We start from the raw sequence: 16,801 nt of genomic DNA, 5'->3' as shown, positions 1-16,801 counted from the left end.
GAATGATCCTCGGGAAACATGATGCTGATGCGATTGCTCTGCAGCAGTCGGGATGGAAGTGGAGTACAGTGTGGAAAGATACGCTGAGCACCGGAAGGACGCTGTCTGCACGTGCTGGTCCACTCGTCTTTTCAATTTTGGGTGTGGTAATGATGGCAATCTCGGAACGGAACATCTATCATCCGAGCACCAGCATTAGATGCAGGGATCAGGCTCAATGAGCCAATCATCGCACAGGTGATGACTGCCCCGCAATCTGATTCGTGGGTCTTGGAGTCTGACTATTGACCTGGACAAACAACCACACAGTAAGCAACTACAGCCTGACAACATCGTCACACATTCACAGTCAAAGTGGCTTGCCAATGCGCAGCTAAGTCCTCGTCTGTAGAGTTCCGGAGACTGCTCGCAGCTGTTTGTGTTCGGTGTTCTTTCCTCGGCGTTTCAAATGATAGGATTCGAGCTTACTAATGGTTGCCTGTGTTGAAGGACTCTATGAATTTGCCCTGCTGCTATTGAATTGACGTCGCTCCGTAATATTGCTAGACGAGCTAGCATGTCTTCTCAGTGGGCAGATAAGCCGTATGCTCTCATTAGTACTGATCCCTTCTCCAAAGATGTATGTTTGTCGTCTCTATGCATAGCCTTTGCAGCGCTCAATATGACCTTAGTCTTCCCATGCAGCATACTATGTCGCAACGCAGATGGCACTTGCCCACAACGGCATTCTCCGAGGGTTGAACTCCATCTACCTCCAAGCGTCGCACATACCACCCAAAGACCTAGATGCTATACAAGATTTCTTCACATATTGCCAGTGCTGGGGTGAATCAATGCACCACCACCATGATTCCGAAGAAAATATCTTTTTTCCAAACATAGAGCAGATAACGAAAGTCAACGGAATCATGGAGCGCAATATTGAGCAGCATCGAGCATTCACGCCTGGATTCGATCGATTTCAGGAACACGTTCGAACTTGTCCTCCCAAAGACTATAACGGACAGAAGATCAAGGAGCTCATCGAAGATTTTGCGGAGCCTTTAGGCCAACATTTGCATGACGAGATTGAAACTCTGCGAGGTCTTGACAAATACGACAGCAAGAGTATACGCCAAGCTTATCAGCGTCTCGAAAAAGAGCTTATGGCCACAGACAATGTTAGAAATACTTTGACATATGCGCGAGTCTGTTAAGTCACTGACTTTGTCTTAGTATCGAGTCGGCCCCCTTGTGTTTGGAACCGCTGACAGGACCTTCGAAGGCGGTATGCATGACTTCCCGTCAGTTCCATTCTTTGTGCCTTACATCATTCACCACTGGTTTGGTAGGCGAAATCGTGGTGCTTGGCGATACAATCCGTGCACTATGTGGAGGGACCCTAAAGAATTGGCCTTTAAATGATGAGCACAATGCCTTGATGGCACCTTATCTGCATGGCAATTCTTGGAATAATAAGTCAAGTGTCTGAGCGAACAAGGAGTCAACAACTGTGACGAAACTGGGATGGCACAAGTCGAATTGCTGTTGCAGCACAACTTGGCACAAGAGATGGAAATTGACGGGGGTGAGAACAACTTCTTATATTCAAAGGGCTTGCTATATTGTAGCAACTTTAGTATTTTGAATAGTCACTATTGTAACAATCCTTACTCTCATGTCCAGGCCCACAATGGTTCGCACGCTAGGTGGTGCAGGCCCCTGACTGGAAGTCACAGTCAGGGGCGGCTCGTTCCTGGTCCTCATTGCCAGCTTAAATCTAGAATTGGCCTCCGCATAAAATTGATACAATGCTGTGACATGATATAATCCCTTCACACTACTTCAAGGATGGTGGAAAGGAAGATGTGTTGAAAGCGATCCACCTGACTGTGGCGGTGCGAGCCAAGCAGTAACCAGGAGCACAGTGCTATCTCGATAGACTAAAGGGGAATCATAAGTTGCTGGTCCTTGTGAAAAGACCAAAATGACTCATCAATCTACAATGGATTAGGGCAATGAACTACATAATCTCACAAGTAAATAAATTTCGTGTAAATATCGGGGTTAATCTCGGATTTAAGCCTGCCTTAAGACTTGGCACAACCAACCACCACGTTTTCGTGTACGGTCGGACGAGGAACTTTATTGACGAGCGTTGGGCAGTGGCCCTGGCCAGGGACGTCATCCAGAAAGTCTTGGTAAGAGAATCGGTAAGGAATTTCGGTCATACATATCGGGAATAAATCTCGGTGAAGAATTTCGGTGATGTACGCTAGATTGAATTTGTTTAGACCCTGGTATCGCGACTGCCAACGCCAGAATACCATACACCTGCGACCACTAGGATCTGGGCAGCTCTCATCCATACAAGCCCTCTACTGCGCCATCTTTCGGGGGTCGGTCATGAATCTTCTCGCCCGGCGGGTCTTCTTTCGCCAGTGTGGCGTGAAAGTTAGCCAAATAGATGAAACAAGCCAAGTGATAGTTTTGAGAAAGATGAAGAACGTGGTAAAGGACCCTTGGGCTACTCACAATCTCCAGCCACAGTTCTCTGCACTAGAACGGACACGAAAAACTGCGTAATTTGCCCGAGCAGTCACCGAAATTGTCTGCTCCAAGTATGTTAGATCGTACTTATCCAGGTAAAGTATACTCGTTTTACATTCCCCTGTGATCTGTGTTGGCGAGTCTACACGTTCGAATTCGCTTTTTGAAAATCTGATAGTCGAGATACTATTCAGATGGTAGAAGTACTGGGCGGTCTGAACAGTCTTCTATTTCTCTCTTCCTACCACCCTGCTTTGGACCAGCCGATCCTTTCTCCTTGCTATTGCTCTTGAACACTCTCTCTGAGGAAAGATGGGGGGGATAAAGAATACAGACAGTCACTCTGTGGCAGTGACAGGTCTGTCATGTAGGTTTCCTGGTGATGGCGACACCCTTGATACCTTCTGGGAGTCCATTTGTGACGGGAAATGTAAGTCTTTCTTTCCTAATGAGCATTTAGCACCAAATAGAATTAAGCCTGACCTTGGATTGCAGCGGCATGGTCAGAGATGCCCAAGGAGCGCTTTAATATAGATGCATTTTGGTCGGAAAAGAAGAACCGTGGCGCAACCAGAGCTAAAGGGGCCCATTTTCTAAAGCAGGATATATCAGAGTTCGACGCAAATTTTTTTACCCTACCAAAGAACGATGTTGAGGCCACAGATCCACAGCAGAGAATCATGATGGAGGTTGCATACGAAGCCCTAGAACGTGCTGGTCTGCCCCTCGACAAGATTGCTGGAACTAGAACGGGTGTGTTCATGGGATCATTTACTAGCGACTACAGAGAGGGCATGATTCGGGACCCAGATAATCTCCCTGCCAACACTGCAACAGCATCACCTACGACTGCACTGTCGGCACGCATATCTTGGCTGTGGGATCTGCAAGGCCCATGCTTCACTTTAGATACGGCGTGCTCTTCTAGTCTCGTGGCATTGCATCTAGCATGTCAGAGCTTGCGGACAGGAGAATCTGATTACGCTATCGTAGGCGGAACTTCGTTACTACTCAATCCTGAATGGTTCACAAGCCTTTCAAACCAGGGATTCATTTCGCCTGATGGAAAATGCAAGAGTTTCGACGAGTCTGGAGATGGGTACGGTCGAGGTGAAGGCTTTGGATGCGTAATCTTGAAGCGTGTGGACGACGCAGTTTCAGCTGGCGACCCTATCCGAGCAGTCATCCGTGGGAGTGGCTCGAACCAAGACGGGCACACGAAAGGTTTTACTGTCCCGAGCGCCGATGCGCAAGCGAGGCTCATCACAGATGTCTATCGGGGGGCAGGATTGGATTTCAACGACACTAGCTATATTGAAGCTCACGTAGGTCACCTTCATTGTCGTGGTCACACCATTGAGGCTAATTGAGTTGTTAGGGAACGGGCACGCAAGCTGGCGATTTCCAAGAGACAACAGCACTAGCTAGGACAATTGCTTCGACCCACACATCGAAGAACAAGCTCATCATTGGCTCAGTGAAATCAAATGTATGTCCAATTTTTCCTATTCGCAGTTGATATCTGACTCCATTTAGATTGGCCATCTTGAGGCAGCTGCTGGTATCGCCGGAATTATTAAAGCCATTCTGACTGTTGAGTCTGGGATGATTCCACCCAGCATCAACTTTAAGAAGGGGAATCCGAAGATCAAGTTCGACGAATGGAATCTCCAGGTCGCAAGACAGCTTACGCCATGGCCTACTGACGGCGTGCGCCGCGTCAGTACTAATTCGTTCGGATATGGCGGAACCAATGCTCATGCCATCGTTGACGATGCTGCATCCTACCTCCAAGGACGAGGAATTACCACGTCCCCGCACATTACTCCGGAAGACCGCTCAAGACCGCGACTATTTGTTTTGAGTGCTCAGGACAGGGAGGGACTCAAGCGCGTGAAAGAGCCACTGGCAAAATACGCAGTGGACAAAGGTGCCAAATTAGAGAGCGACAACAAGGGGACCAACGAGTTCCTCTCGCAGCTGGCATACACCTTGAGTGATCGGCGCTCCCAACTCCAGTGGAAGACATACGCAGTTGCATCATCACCTGATCAGCTTGCTGAGACGCTGAATGACGACGAAAATCCAGCCCTCGTCGCGCAGTCCTCTCGACAGCCTCGGATCGGCTTTGTCTTCACTGGCCAAGGAGCACAATGGCCCAGAATGGGTATGGAGCTTATGGCCTACCCCGTCTTCCGAGATCGTGTACATGAGGCCGATCGCTATCTGCAGGAGGTGTGTGAATGGCCTCGTTCCGCGGTAGAAGAGTTGGAGAAGGGCAAATCGAGCTCGCAGCTACATTTGGCTGAGTTCAGTCAGACGCTGTGCACTGTATTGCAAGTTGCTTTGGTTGACCTCCTCCGAACGTGGGGAATTGTCCCTACAGCGGTTGCTGGCCATTCTAGCGGTGAGATCGGGGCGGCCTACGCTATGGGTGCCTTAAGCAAAGAAGATGCATGGCGGGTGGCCTATTACCGTGGTATTCTTTCTACAAAGATGAAGACTAAATCTCCCCACCTGAAAGGTTCTATGATGGCGGCTAGTCTCTCTCCTGAGAAGGCCGCGGAATGGATCGCTAAGGTGACAGAGGGTGAGCTGGTGGTGGCCTGTGTGAACTCGCCTACTACCGTGACAATCTCTGGAGATACCACTGGCATTGAACAACTGCTTGAGATGCTTCAGAAAGAAGATATATTCGCACGGAAACTTCAGGTTGACACTGCATACCACTCCCCCCATATGCAGACGGTGGCGTCAGACTACTATAGGCTTCTTGCGGACCTTGTTCCCTTGGATCCAACTGGAGACTGTACAATGCACTCTAGCGTCGAGGGCTCTATCATTGAGCCCGAGCAGTTGGGGGCGCTGAACTGGGTGCGTAATCTCGTCTCGCCTGTTCAATTTGCCGACGCAATGTACGATATGTTACGACCAGTGAGGGACGGCAAACGCGCAGACGAGAACGCTGTCGACCTGCTGGTTGAGCTTGGACCGCATTCCGCGCTCCAAGGTCCGACGACGCAGACGCTCAAGGCACGCAATATCACCAACATTCCGTACCAGTCAGTTGTTTCTCGAAATCAAAACGCGGTAGGAACGGCCCTGAACCTGGCTGGCGCGCTATGGGCCCAAGGCTACGAAGTGGACATAAAGCAGGTCAACGGAGACGCCAGCAATCAATTCGCTGCGCCACTGTTCGACCTTCCTACCTACCCATGGAAGCACGCCCAGCGCTATTATAATGACAGCCGCGTTGAAAACGAGTTTTTGCATCGACCCCGTCCCAAACAGAGCCTCATTGGTGCACCTGCCCCCGCCATGGGCGAGGGTGAATATATCTGGCGGGGTTTTATTCGCCTGGCAGAAGAGCCATGGATTGGCGATCACCAGATTCAAGGCACTGTCCTCTATCCCGCGGCTGGATATCTTGCTATGGCCCTCGAGGCCATTACACAAATCGCCGACACATCTAAGCAGATATCATATTTCCGACTACGTGACATCCAATTGACCGCAGCTGCTATAATCTCCGCCGATGCCGACGTGGAGTGCATTGTTCAACTTCGGCCTCATTTGGCCAGTACGCGTGATTCGTCATCCACATGGACCGAATTTACCGTCACCAGCTCGCCTGATGGCAAGACGCTTGTTAAGAATTGCTCTGGTCTGCTGATCGTCGAGCATGAGCCTGCCCCAGGCTCCGAGGCCGGTCAGGAGAAGGCGCTGAAGCTACGATCGCTGACGGATCACTACGTTGAAGCAAAAGCCTCCTGCACCAGCCAGATTGACTCCGAAGAGTTTTACAATGATCTGGACACAATTGGTTTGCAGTACGGCCCCACTTTTGCTAATGTCCGCGAAGTCCGCAATGGCAACGGAAAGAGTTATGGAGTGGTGGAGATTCCAGACGTGCCCGCTTCGATACCCGAAGGTTGCGACAGACCTCACCTCATTCATCCAGGCACTCTAGATGCTATTTTTCACCTTGCATTTGCTGCCATTATGGGTGACGACCCGCTCACGGCCATGGTACCTAAGTCGATTGACGAGGTCATCGTCTCTGCCTACATTCCCTGGGCCCCAGGAGTCAAGCTCCCCGGGTTTGCAACGTCGGCGAAGCATGGCTTCCGTGAGCTCAAATCTGATATCACCATGCTAGATGACAATGAACATCTTCCGGCTGTCAATATTCGGGGCTTTTTATGCGCCGAGGTCGCCGGCGGCTCAGCAGGCAACACACAGGCTTTACCTAAATCCATCACCAGCGAGCTAGTGTGGAGGCCTGCCATTGACCTATTGCCGGCTGATGAACTTCAGCGGGCTCTTGCTCCCTATAAAGGGACGCAAAAGGTGGCCGAATATGTCAAGCTCCTTCACCATTCAAATCCAGCCCTCTCAGTATTAGAGATCGCAAACGATTCCTCCCTGCTTGCTAGCGGTGACCTGTCTAACATACTTAGTACCGGGGAGGTCACTATCACATGGAGAGATGCTGAGTTGAAGACCAAGCTAGATGAGAGCGCCCCGGATGCCATCATTGAGTCCCTAGATTTCACTGAGGAACTTTCATCAGAGTCGCTCAAAGAACGAAATTACGATGTGGTCATTTTATCAGATCTCAGCTCATTCGATTCACACACAGAGACTATACTCTCAAACATTGCGAAGGTTCTGAAGCCCGGCGGCAAGGTGTGCTTTGATGCGGATAAAAATGCTGTCGCTAAGGTCCAGTCAAGATCATATGCTAAGGAAATACGCACGAAAGTTTTCCACTCAGCAGAACACAGTTATGTCATAGGACAGAAGAGCTTGCCCAGCGACAGCAGCAATGGTACAAGCGGGCATGCTGACCCGGATCGCATCACACTCATCCAGCCCGCCAAATTAAGCAATAGGGCTCGAGCAGTGGCGTCTGATGTTAGCACAACTCTCCAGGATGATGGTTACGAGATCGATACATTTTCTTGGGGCTCTGACGTATCCACACTTGCAGGCAAGACATGTATCTCCCTACTCGAGTTACAGGAATCTATCCTTCAGGACCTCGGCGAGAGTGACTTCGAGAACATCAAGGAAACTCTCCTAAATTCGGCAGGCGTTTTCTGGGTCACTGCTTTTGACGACCCGAGCTCGAGTATGATTGATGGCCTGACACGAGTCGTACGCAACGAGACACCAGGTCTATCTCTTCGCACATTCCATGCCGGCGGGGCTTCTCTCTCCTCCACCCCTCGCCTGGCTAAGTTGATTAGCATTGCATTCAATTCGGAGTCTGAAGAGGACGAGTATTCAGTCAAGGATGACCTCTTGCACGTTAGCCGTATCGAAGAAAACGTTGCTTTGAACGATCAGATCAATGACCTGCTTCCCGGCACAGCCCGTAATATCACTGATATGCCCCTGAAAGACTTACAGTTCGGTGTGAAAATGAGCATTCAGACCCCAGGCATGCTCGATTCAATTTGTATGGTATTGGATGAATCTGCTGGAACAGTGCTTGAGCCTGAATACGTTGAGATCCAGGTGAAGGCTTCATCAATCAAGTAAGTAATCATTCACGTAAAGAAGAAAACATATATATTAGCAAGCTAACACTACCCTAGTTTCCGTGACGTTATGGCTGCGATGGGCCAGCTCCCCGATTCGAAACTCGGTCTTGACGCAGCTGGCATAGTCCGTCGGATTGGCAGTGATGTAACGAACTTCAAGGTCGGTGATAGAGTGGCAGTATACGGTCACGGCTCGCACAGAACTATTCATCGTACTCGAGAAGAGCTTTGCGCCTTGATACCCGAGGGAATGACCTTTGAGCAAGCTGCCTCTGTCCCAGCAGTCCATGGTACAGCGTGGAACGCGCTTGTGCGGCTGGCTAAAGTTCAAAAAGGACAGTCAGTCCTCATTCATGCTGCTGCTGGTGGAGTCGGTCAAGCAGCTATTCAGATTGCGAGACACTTCGAAATGGAAATCTTCGCAACTGTCTCATCTGATACCAAGAGGGAGTTACTTCGTAGCACGTATGGGATCCCCGACGACCACATCTTTAACTCACGAGGCCTCGATTTCGGAAAGGGTATCAAACGCATGACAGAAGGGCGTGGTGTCGACGTTGTCCTCAATTCACTCGCAGGTGAAGCTCTTCGCCAAACGTGGCACTGCATCGCTCCGTTTGGCTACTTTATCGAGATCGGTCTACGAGATATCCTTGCCAACACGGGCCTAGACATGTATCCGTTCAAGCAAGATGCAACGTTCTCTTTCTTCAATCTCAATCATCTTGAGGAGAGCACGCCAGAGACCCTTGCCACTATCGTCGAGGGCGCCTTCGATTATTTCCGCCGCGGAATATCAAAGCCGATTGAACCGCTTGTCAGCCACCCTATTTCCGAAGTTGAGAGTGCCTTGCGTCAGATGCAGGCGGGCAAGTATCTGGGTAAGCAGGTCTTTACCTGGGGCGACGACGATGTCGTACCGGTTGTCCAACCCCCCAGGAGTACCCTTCAGCTCGACCCTGAAGGGGTTTATGTGCTCTCTGGTGGCCTCGGAGGACTTGGAAGGAGTCTCTCAATGAAATTGGTTGAGCTCGGCGCCCGAAAAATCTGCTTCTTGTCCCGATCTGGCGCCAAATCCGCCGGCGCAAAGGAATTGGTCCACGACCTCGAGCACCTCAATGTCCAGGTACAAGCGCTTGTGTGCGACGTCGCCAACGACAGCGCAGTCGCCGCATCGATCGCCAAATGCACAAAAGAACTTGGCACTATTCGTGGTGTCTTCCAATGTAAGGACCATAAAGCACTGAGACTTAATCATTGACTAATTCCGTTTTTAGGCGCTATGGTCCTCCGTGACACCCTTTTTGTCAACATGTCGCACCAGCAATGGCTTGAGGCCACACGTCCAAAAGTCCAAGGCAGCTGGAACCTATCCAAACGTCTTCCCAACGTTGACTTCTTCGTCTCCCTTAGCTCTTTCGCCGCCGTCTACGGCAACCGTGGGCAGACCAACTATGGTGCCGCGGGAGCCTACGAAGACGCGCTAGCTCATCACCGTCGTGCTCAAGGACTGCGCGCCACAACAGTCGATCTCGGCATCATGCGCGATATTGGTGTGTTAGCAGAGACCGGCATCACAGAGACCTTGAGAGACTGGGAAAAGCCCTACGGTATTCGAGAGCCCGAGTTCCACGCTCTCATGGAACGCGCCATCGAGGGCGATATCCAAGGTACAGGTGGGCCGCAAGTCATGACTGGTCTCGCCACAGGTGGCAGTGCCGTCGCCGCAGGAATCGACCCTCCTTTCTACCTCGACAGCAAGCGCTTCAGCGTCATGGCTCTCACCGGCATGCGCAACCAGAGCGCTGGCGGGGCTGCCTCCGATTCTACCTCAGCACCAACACATACTCTCATCGCAGCAGCGGAATCTCTCGAGGAGGCAGCTACCGCTGTCACCAATGCACTCGTCAAGCAAGTTGCTAAGATGCTGCAGATGCCTGTTGAAGAGATTGATACCGAGCGCTTCTTGCACAGTTATGGTATCGACAGTTTGGTGGCGATTGAGCTAATGAACTGGGCGCTGAAAGAGTTCAAGACTACTGTTACGGTGTTCGACGTGTTGGCTGGTGTGCCAATATCGATCTTCGCAGCGAAATTGGCAGCTAAAAGCACGGTCTTACCCAAGGCTTTGGTGCCCTCGTGATGTGGAAAAAATTGGGATTTCGTTTTAATGGAGTATATGAAAATTAGCGGTCAAGCGTGAGCTTCTGGTGGCGAAGTTGGTCGAGATGTGTAATTTTATTAGAGTTATAGAGCTACGCTATTCATTCTTTCCAGTTTTTAGATTTCAACAGAAGCAACTTCGAAAATTTCCCCGGTGATACAGGTGCATTAAATAAAGAAAGGTTTACATATGGGGCTTTGATGTAGAGACATCTTGATTGTTCAAGCGCGAAGCCGTACACGGTCCACAGTAACGTCGATGGCAACAGCAAAATCCTACTCTATGGGGAAGTCGCTCTTGACCACAATGCAATTTTGATCGAAATTTCATCACTCTGTTATGAAACTTGGATTCAAGTACACGCTTCAGCAGGTATAGCCGAGCATAGCCACCGCCGTGTACCACCGGCAGTTATGCAAGAAGAATGCATTCGCATCACGAAATTGCAAAGGCCAATATACTATACATGAGTGGTCTTTGAAAATACGATGTTAAAGCGCTCCCCTGTTCCTGAGATACTCGTAGGTCTTTTCTTAAGCAGGTTCCAAGGGATGAAGAGGTAGCAGACATGATTTGATAGGAAAGACTTGCAACTTGTGCGAGAGATTCTTTCCCAGAACCGTGGACATAGGCCTCAAAGTCATCATCCTGCATTTAATCATTCTTAGCTACTGAGACTCTAATCGATATCTCGCCGGCTTCTCACGTCTAGTAGCCTTCCTGGTGAAAGGGTAGTATTCAAGACAGATCGGCCAATCAACATCCTTGATAGTTGTGCCATTTCTAAGGGTCAAAACATCTGCTAGTAGTACAATTTGGGGTTCAATCAACTTTTCAGTGAGATTTTATATTTCAAGTGCCAACTTTTTGGGTGGTTTTGACATAGTGCTAGCATTTCAGACGATTCAGGATGCTGAATATCTAGTCTAATTTGAATTGAAAGTTGAATATCAATTTGTGAATTTTGCCACTAACAGTGACTCTTGAGCAGTGGATCAGCCTATCGAAAGGGCTACTGAAACTGTTTGTGACGCATTAAAGGAGGAAGATGTCCTACAATCTTACTTCTATGTTCCATGGCTATTGGCAAGATTAGTAGCATCACCTGTCGATCAAGATGTTTGCCTCCTCGCTTACCGGAAGAATCAAGTGTCGTTCCTACCCTATTGATTGTCATTTTGCCCTTCTATTCCGTATCTTTCTGTCGTCAACATTCTTGCCTTACCATTCGGCCACCAGTGTCGCGGATCAGGAAACCCCCTAATATCCTCAAAATACTCCGCTTGGATGCCAAGTATGATCTCTTCGTATTTCTCAGCAGTAGCCCGGTCCGAGCACACATTAAGCAGCTCGTTGAGATCCCGGCTAAGTTGTATCGCGAGATCGGTCCAGTAACAATTCGTGATGTGTTCAGCCGTTTGACTACCAAGATTTACATTTCTCTTGTTATATTCGTTGATGAGCTCTCGCATGTGGTTTGGGTCGATGCCCAAGATATCGCAATTGATGTAAAGACGATTTTTGAGATCGTCTATGTTGGCATGAGCGAGTCAAAAAGTCTCCGCCCTTGTATCGATTGCTGCTTCCTTTAGGATTGCACGAGGACTATCATCTTGATTCGAATAATCGAGATAATTGACGGACAATTCTAAGCGTCGTAATTTCAACTCCAGACTTAAACATTCGTTATCTTGTGGCGAGGCAGCTTTGAAGAAACAAGGCCGGTAATAATAGGCGCTATCCATTGCCTGTACAACTGCACAAGCACTTCTGGTCTTCGTTTGTAGAGCGACTTGATAAGCGCACTGGGCAATTTCGAGGAATACTCGCGTTCGCGGTATGATATCTGTTTTTGCTTCTGTGGTGACATATTTTAACCCTTGTTGGAGCCGTTCATTGTGGTACTGTTCTAATGTCTCTTCTGGTTTGAGCGCCCCTGTTTTTTCCTCGCTGCCGTGTTCAGGGAACAACAACGTGACTGTATTAACTCTTGGTGCCTTCCTTGGGCCTGTTTTGTCGTCTAGACCTTCTCTTTCCCTGATAAGTTCTCGCATCTCTTCCTCATACATTTCTGGAATTGAAAGGAATGGATTCATTGTAACGTTGTATGACCGTATTTTGTAGCTCTTTCTCCTGATATATTCGCAATGACAGGCAGATATGAAGAATTGTACTTATTAGTGACCGTCAGGGTGAAGAGCATGTCTTAAGCCATTTCTTTCAAGTAGGAAAGGTAGGCTTTTATATACCAGAAGACGGTCGTGAGTCATGGGATGAAATGGTAGATTTTTTGGCGCCTCGTATGCATTGAACCTTCTTGGAAACTCAAACTATATGATGCCCCTAGAGGAGGTAGATATACTTATAACATACAGCTTTTGTGGCGTCCATTATGTAGAGCTAGCTACTTGAGAGAGAAGCTCTCTTCATCGTGTCTCTTTCAACTTCAGATCAATAAAGCAGATGCTTTGGTAAATGCGAATCTACTAAAATCTTTCTCTCCCTTCTATTGTCGGAGTCTTCTAAGCGATATCTAACCGATGACTACCTCTCGCAGCAGCAAAGTATTTGTACATCATAGTGAAAAAGTCTAAATCTCACTAAGAAATTAAGATCCATGTTCAAAAACAGACATCAATCAGCTACAACTTCCATAAAAATAAGTATACATCCACTTCATACGTGGCCCCTAGAGAAAATATCTGGCGTATCGAGGCTCGCGAAGTATTCAACACCTTCGACAACGCCACTGAATCGACATCAATGACTTATTCACCGCTATCTTCGATATCATAAAACTGCCATAGTTACCCTTGAGTCTAAGTGCGCATAGTAGAGAAGACATGAGATCTACGAGAGCTGAAACCGGGCTGCTTATGGTATAACCAAATGCCGGTTGAATTTGAGAAGCTTGATGTGATTTATACACTAAATAAAGCTCTTTCTAATTTGGTTCATATGGGAAGAATCTCCTTTAAAGTACCTACAGAGTTCCCCCACCTCAGGCTGGAGTTCCACAGACGACGGGCAGGAAAAGCCTGAAGAGATGAATGTCTCCATCTTCACGCATCTTATTCAAATTATCAAGCCTGGTACAGTTGCCAAGCTTAAAATCAACTGAACTCTCATGTTTGAGTATTCCTTTCTAACTTTATTGCTACAAATTCAAATCGAATCAATCATCTTTGGCCCCTACGAACTTTCATGAAGTCGGGTTTCATTCCGATACTATATTATTTACGCACTGAACGCTGCACCTTCGATCAGTACATGGTTTTCGTCGGTCCACCAATCTCTAAATTCTTTTCAGATCCTATCAAGGTGCCTTCTCAGTCACAAAATTTGCCCCTACGTCAATGGGAGAGTATCAGGTTCGTGACTTGGCCAATAAGTCAATGAACGGGAGAGGTTGTTCAAATACAGGCATAAGATACTTCACCTCGAAATTGACTGTTGGTAGGTCTTTGGGTGGCGAGTTCCGCAGTTTGCGGCTATCATGCCTCTTCACAACTCAATCTTATAGCTATGAATCGTCTTGATCATCATTGAACCGAGGTAATTTGGGTATATAAGCAGCTAATTCATCCTTCGTCATCGTACATTCAATGATCCCGAATCGCACGTCTCAGCTGAAAGGAACTCAGTGCTTATCCAAGCGCTGAATCCATAGCATCATCTCTCGCAGGAACGGAGAACAGCCTCTTCACATCCCCGGCCTTCTTCTCAAGCCAAAGACGCGTGTAACCGCACGCAATCACAAAAGCCGTATGCCGCGACGGGTCAGGAAGGCCAGCCCACGCATTGTGCAGATCCCTTAGATACAGTGTCAGCTGCGACAGCAGCCTCTCCAGTTTGCGAAAAGACAGCAGATACAGTCGTTGCCGGAGATCCATCTCGTCGTCCTCTTCTAGCTCTAGCACGCCCCACGACAGGCGGGGCTCCAGAAAGCCTCCCATTGACATGTTAGTACTGATAGGAGTGGGAACCCTGCTTGACATTGATGACTTCTTCCCCCTCTCAGAAACTCCCATGGTCGCCATATCGGCCACTGCGGCCGACGACGACGTCATTGACGACGCCGCTGAGTTGCGCGGCGAGGACTCGATGGCGAGTGTCTTGAAGTCGTCAATGACGTAACCGATGAGCATGGCGACAGCCATGATGTGGATGGGCTCGGAGTCCTCCCGACCGTGCGCACATCCCATGGATGTCTCCGACGCCAGGATGCATTGCTTCATCTTGACGAGCTGCGCGTCGAGCGAGAGCCGCTGATCGTGGTTACTGCCGCCGCGGCGCATTGACGCCAGCAGTTCTGTAACGCCCGCGTGGCAAGTACACTCGCCCTCGCCATTCAGGGTCCAGCTCGCGCCCATGTCGATGGGGTCGATATTATGGTTTGCACCGAACAGGGAGCCCAGTCCCCAGGGTTTGGGGTTGGCATAGTCGAACCCTGGTGTTGAGAATGGCCCGGGCGGCATATTGGTACTGCTAGTGCTGTCGGTGACTAGGCTGCTGAAATCCAGGAGCTGGGCGGCGAGCATAGAGTCGGGTTCAGGGGCCATCGAAAACATGTAATCAGGGAGGAAATCTGCATTGTTATTGGGGATATCGGCCGGTTCGTCGGGCATGGCAAATCCGTCGAATCGAGGCGTTGTATTACTTCTACTGTGGCTATTGGTACCGCTACTGGTACTGCTGTTGGTACTGGCACTGGCACTAGAATTGGTGTTGGAACTGGCACTGGAGTTGGTTCGAGAGTCCCCGTTGGGCTGCTGTCGCGGTGGCCTTCCTGGCCGCGGCTGCCTTCCTCCCCGCTGCGATGGTGTGCTCGAGATGGGCGGGGCGTCTTTGTGTGTCCTTCGTGAAAGACCGTAGACGCAATCGGCTCCATTACGCTCACACCTGGCGCAAGTGGGCTTTTGCTGGCTGCACCGTACTTTGGACTCGTTGCAGGCGTTGCATGACGCTCTGAGCCGCAGATTGGTTTCATCCATTACTGCTGGCCAACTTGACATTGTTGTTGACTGCTGGCTGTCAGTGATGTGTGATTCATGGTACAGTGGCTGCCTTACAACTATTGGTCAGGCTGTTGCATGAAGGAACGAAGAGCTATCTGGGCCCCACCTTGTACTTATACCCCCACTATAAGCGGGTATTTGCATATTCACATGAGTATAGCATGATTCTGGCCTCAGAAAGACCCAAATGCAAGGGTTTAGCCCCTTGTCTAATAACAACCCACCCAAGAACGAGCTGACAGTGTTTAATCGAGGTTTCTGCGGTCAGCTACGCCACATGCACCGTGTCTCCATGGCTCATTGCAACCTCAGAAACGGTGTCTCCCGTCAGATGATTGGAGGCATGCGTATGGAATAGATCTGGCTCCTGTCGAGCTTGCTCTCTTCCTGCATGTTGGGCTCCTCCATCCCGCACACCGAGCCCCACCAAGCATTTAGCATCGGTAGCACGGAAGATTTCCTCACCGTCAGCTTGGGACGAGGCAGTGGGTGCATGTGCAGTGCAGTGGTGGGCCTCAGTTGGCGAACTTCGCAGGTCCACGTGTTGATGGATCGAATTCCATAAACCGTCCGCCAAGGCTACCCGTCCTGATTGGCATAGGGTCCCGGGTCTAGCTAATTCTGGCCTAGTCTCGCTTATCCTCGACCTGAATATCAACGCGCTTATGTCAGGGGTCCCGCAATGTTGACGGTCGTTCACGATGGCATTGCTCTGGTATAGCAGGCTTAGAGTCATCCGCCTCTCCTTCCAGATCCTCTCCGGGCTGCCTGGCCCCTTGTCCATCGGAGTAGGGCCAATCGTATGACGATTCTGCTGCGGGACATTCAGGGACAAGGGGGCTTACCGGCGCTGTGCTAGGCAGTCGTGGTATATAGCCACACCAACCACAGGAATTCCGAGGCCACCTAGTCGAGTACCGACTGTATGTCAAAGCTGGCATTTTTTGTCTCCACCGACGTGGTGAGCTCCGCGCGGGGAGCGTGATGTTTCAACACAATTCCCGACATGGTAACGGTAACCGACACTCTGCAAGATGGCGCCCCTCAAGCATAAGCTTTCTTAAGGGTCTCTCAACCCTGACCCGTTCTGTTTTGACGCTGTTAGTTACTTGAGAGCAGTCGAAGAGACAGAAAGCTTTGGCATCGCTAAGCCAAGAGAAAGTCCCTGGAAGACTTTGTGTTTTTTCCCCATGCTACTCAATTAGGAGATAATTTTGATGACTTAATGTCATCCTCGCAGGAAATGGATGCAAAGAATCATCCATGCTGGCAGGCTCCACCGCGCCTGGTTACGGAATGAACTTGTTCAAGCCAAGATGGCGCAGGGAAAACGCGAGAATGCGCCACGCCGCCCCAAGGTGGGGCCCATACGAGAAGTTGACGATGGAAATTATCATGGAGCGTGGCGGAGATGTCTAGCAAGCCAACAGCGATGGACATGTGTTCTGATTGGCCACGGAGCTGGGAAGGTGGACTCCTAATGGTACATCCTCTTTGGAGCATTACTTCCGTATCATCTGCACCAAAGAAATAGTAAGGCA

General features: G+C 49.6%; 4 protein-coding genes across 4 annotated transcripts; 2 read left to right on the top strand and 2 right to left on the bottom strand.

Annotated features, from left to right (window-relative positions):
* Positions 1–556: 556 nt before the first annotated feature.
* KY384_007860 (uncharacterized protein) lies at positions 557–1,196 on the top strand (the record flags this gene model as incomplete). The annotated part of the gene is made up of 2 exons (XM_044816349.1): positions 557–619; positions 672–1,196. The coding sequence occupies 2 exons, from the start codon at positions 557–559 to the stop codon at positions 1,194–1,196; spliced, it is 588 nt and encodes a 195-aa protein (XP_044666989.1).
* Positions 1,197–3,038: 1,842 nt separating this feature from the next.
* On the top strand, positions 3,039–10,221 carry KY384_007859 (Type I Iterative PKS; the record flags this gene model as incomplete). Its single annotated transcript, XM_044816348.1, has 5 exons — positions 3,039–3,854; positions 3,908–4,018; positions 4,066–8,072; positions 8,133–9,304; positions 9,356–10,221. The coding sequence occupies 5 exons, from the start codon at positions 3,039–3,041 to the stop codon at positions 10,219–10,221; spliced, it is 6,972 nt and encodes a 2,323-aa protein (XP_044666988.1).
* A 1,184-nt stretch (positions 10,222–11,405) lies between these two features.
* On the bottom strand, positions 11,406–12,338 carry KY384_007858 (uncharacterized protein; the record flags this gene model as incomplete). Its single annotated transcript, XM_044816347.1, has 2 exons — positions 11,406–11,773; positions 11,843–12,338. 2 exons carry the CDS (start codon positions 12,336–12,338, stop codon positions 11,406–11,408), a joined length of 864 nt encoding a protein of 287 aa, XP_044666987.1.
* A 1,551-nt stretch (positions 12,339–13,889) lies between these two features.
* KY384_007857 (uncharacterized protein) lies at positions 13,890–14,870 on the bottom strand (the record flags this gene model as incomplete). Its single annotated transcript, XM_044816346.1, has 1 exon — positions 13,890–14,870. One exon carries the CDS (start codon positions 14,868–14,870, stop codon positions 13,890–13,892), a length of 981 nt encoding a protein of 326 aa, XP_044666986.1.
* Between the last annotated feature and the right edge of the window lie 1,931 nt (positions 14,871–16,801).

Source organism: Bacidia gigantensis (genome assembly GCF_019456465.1).
Source record: "Bacidia gigantensis strain McMullin 20006 chromosome Unknown contig_278, whole genome shotgun sequence".
NCBI classification, from domain to species: domain Eukaryota; kingdom Fungi; phylum Ascomycota; class Lecanoromycetes; order Lecanorales; family Ramalinaceae; genus Bacidia; species Bacidia gigantensis.
Note: the sequence above shows the minus strand (reverse complement) of the source record. Positions and strands in the feature narration are given on the sequence as shown.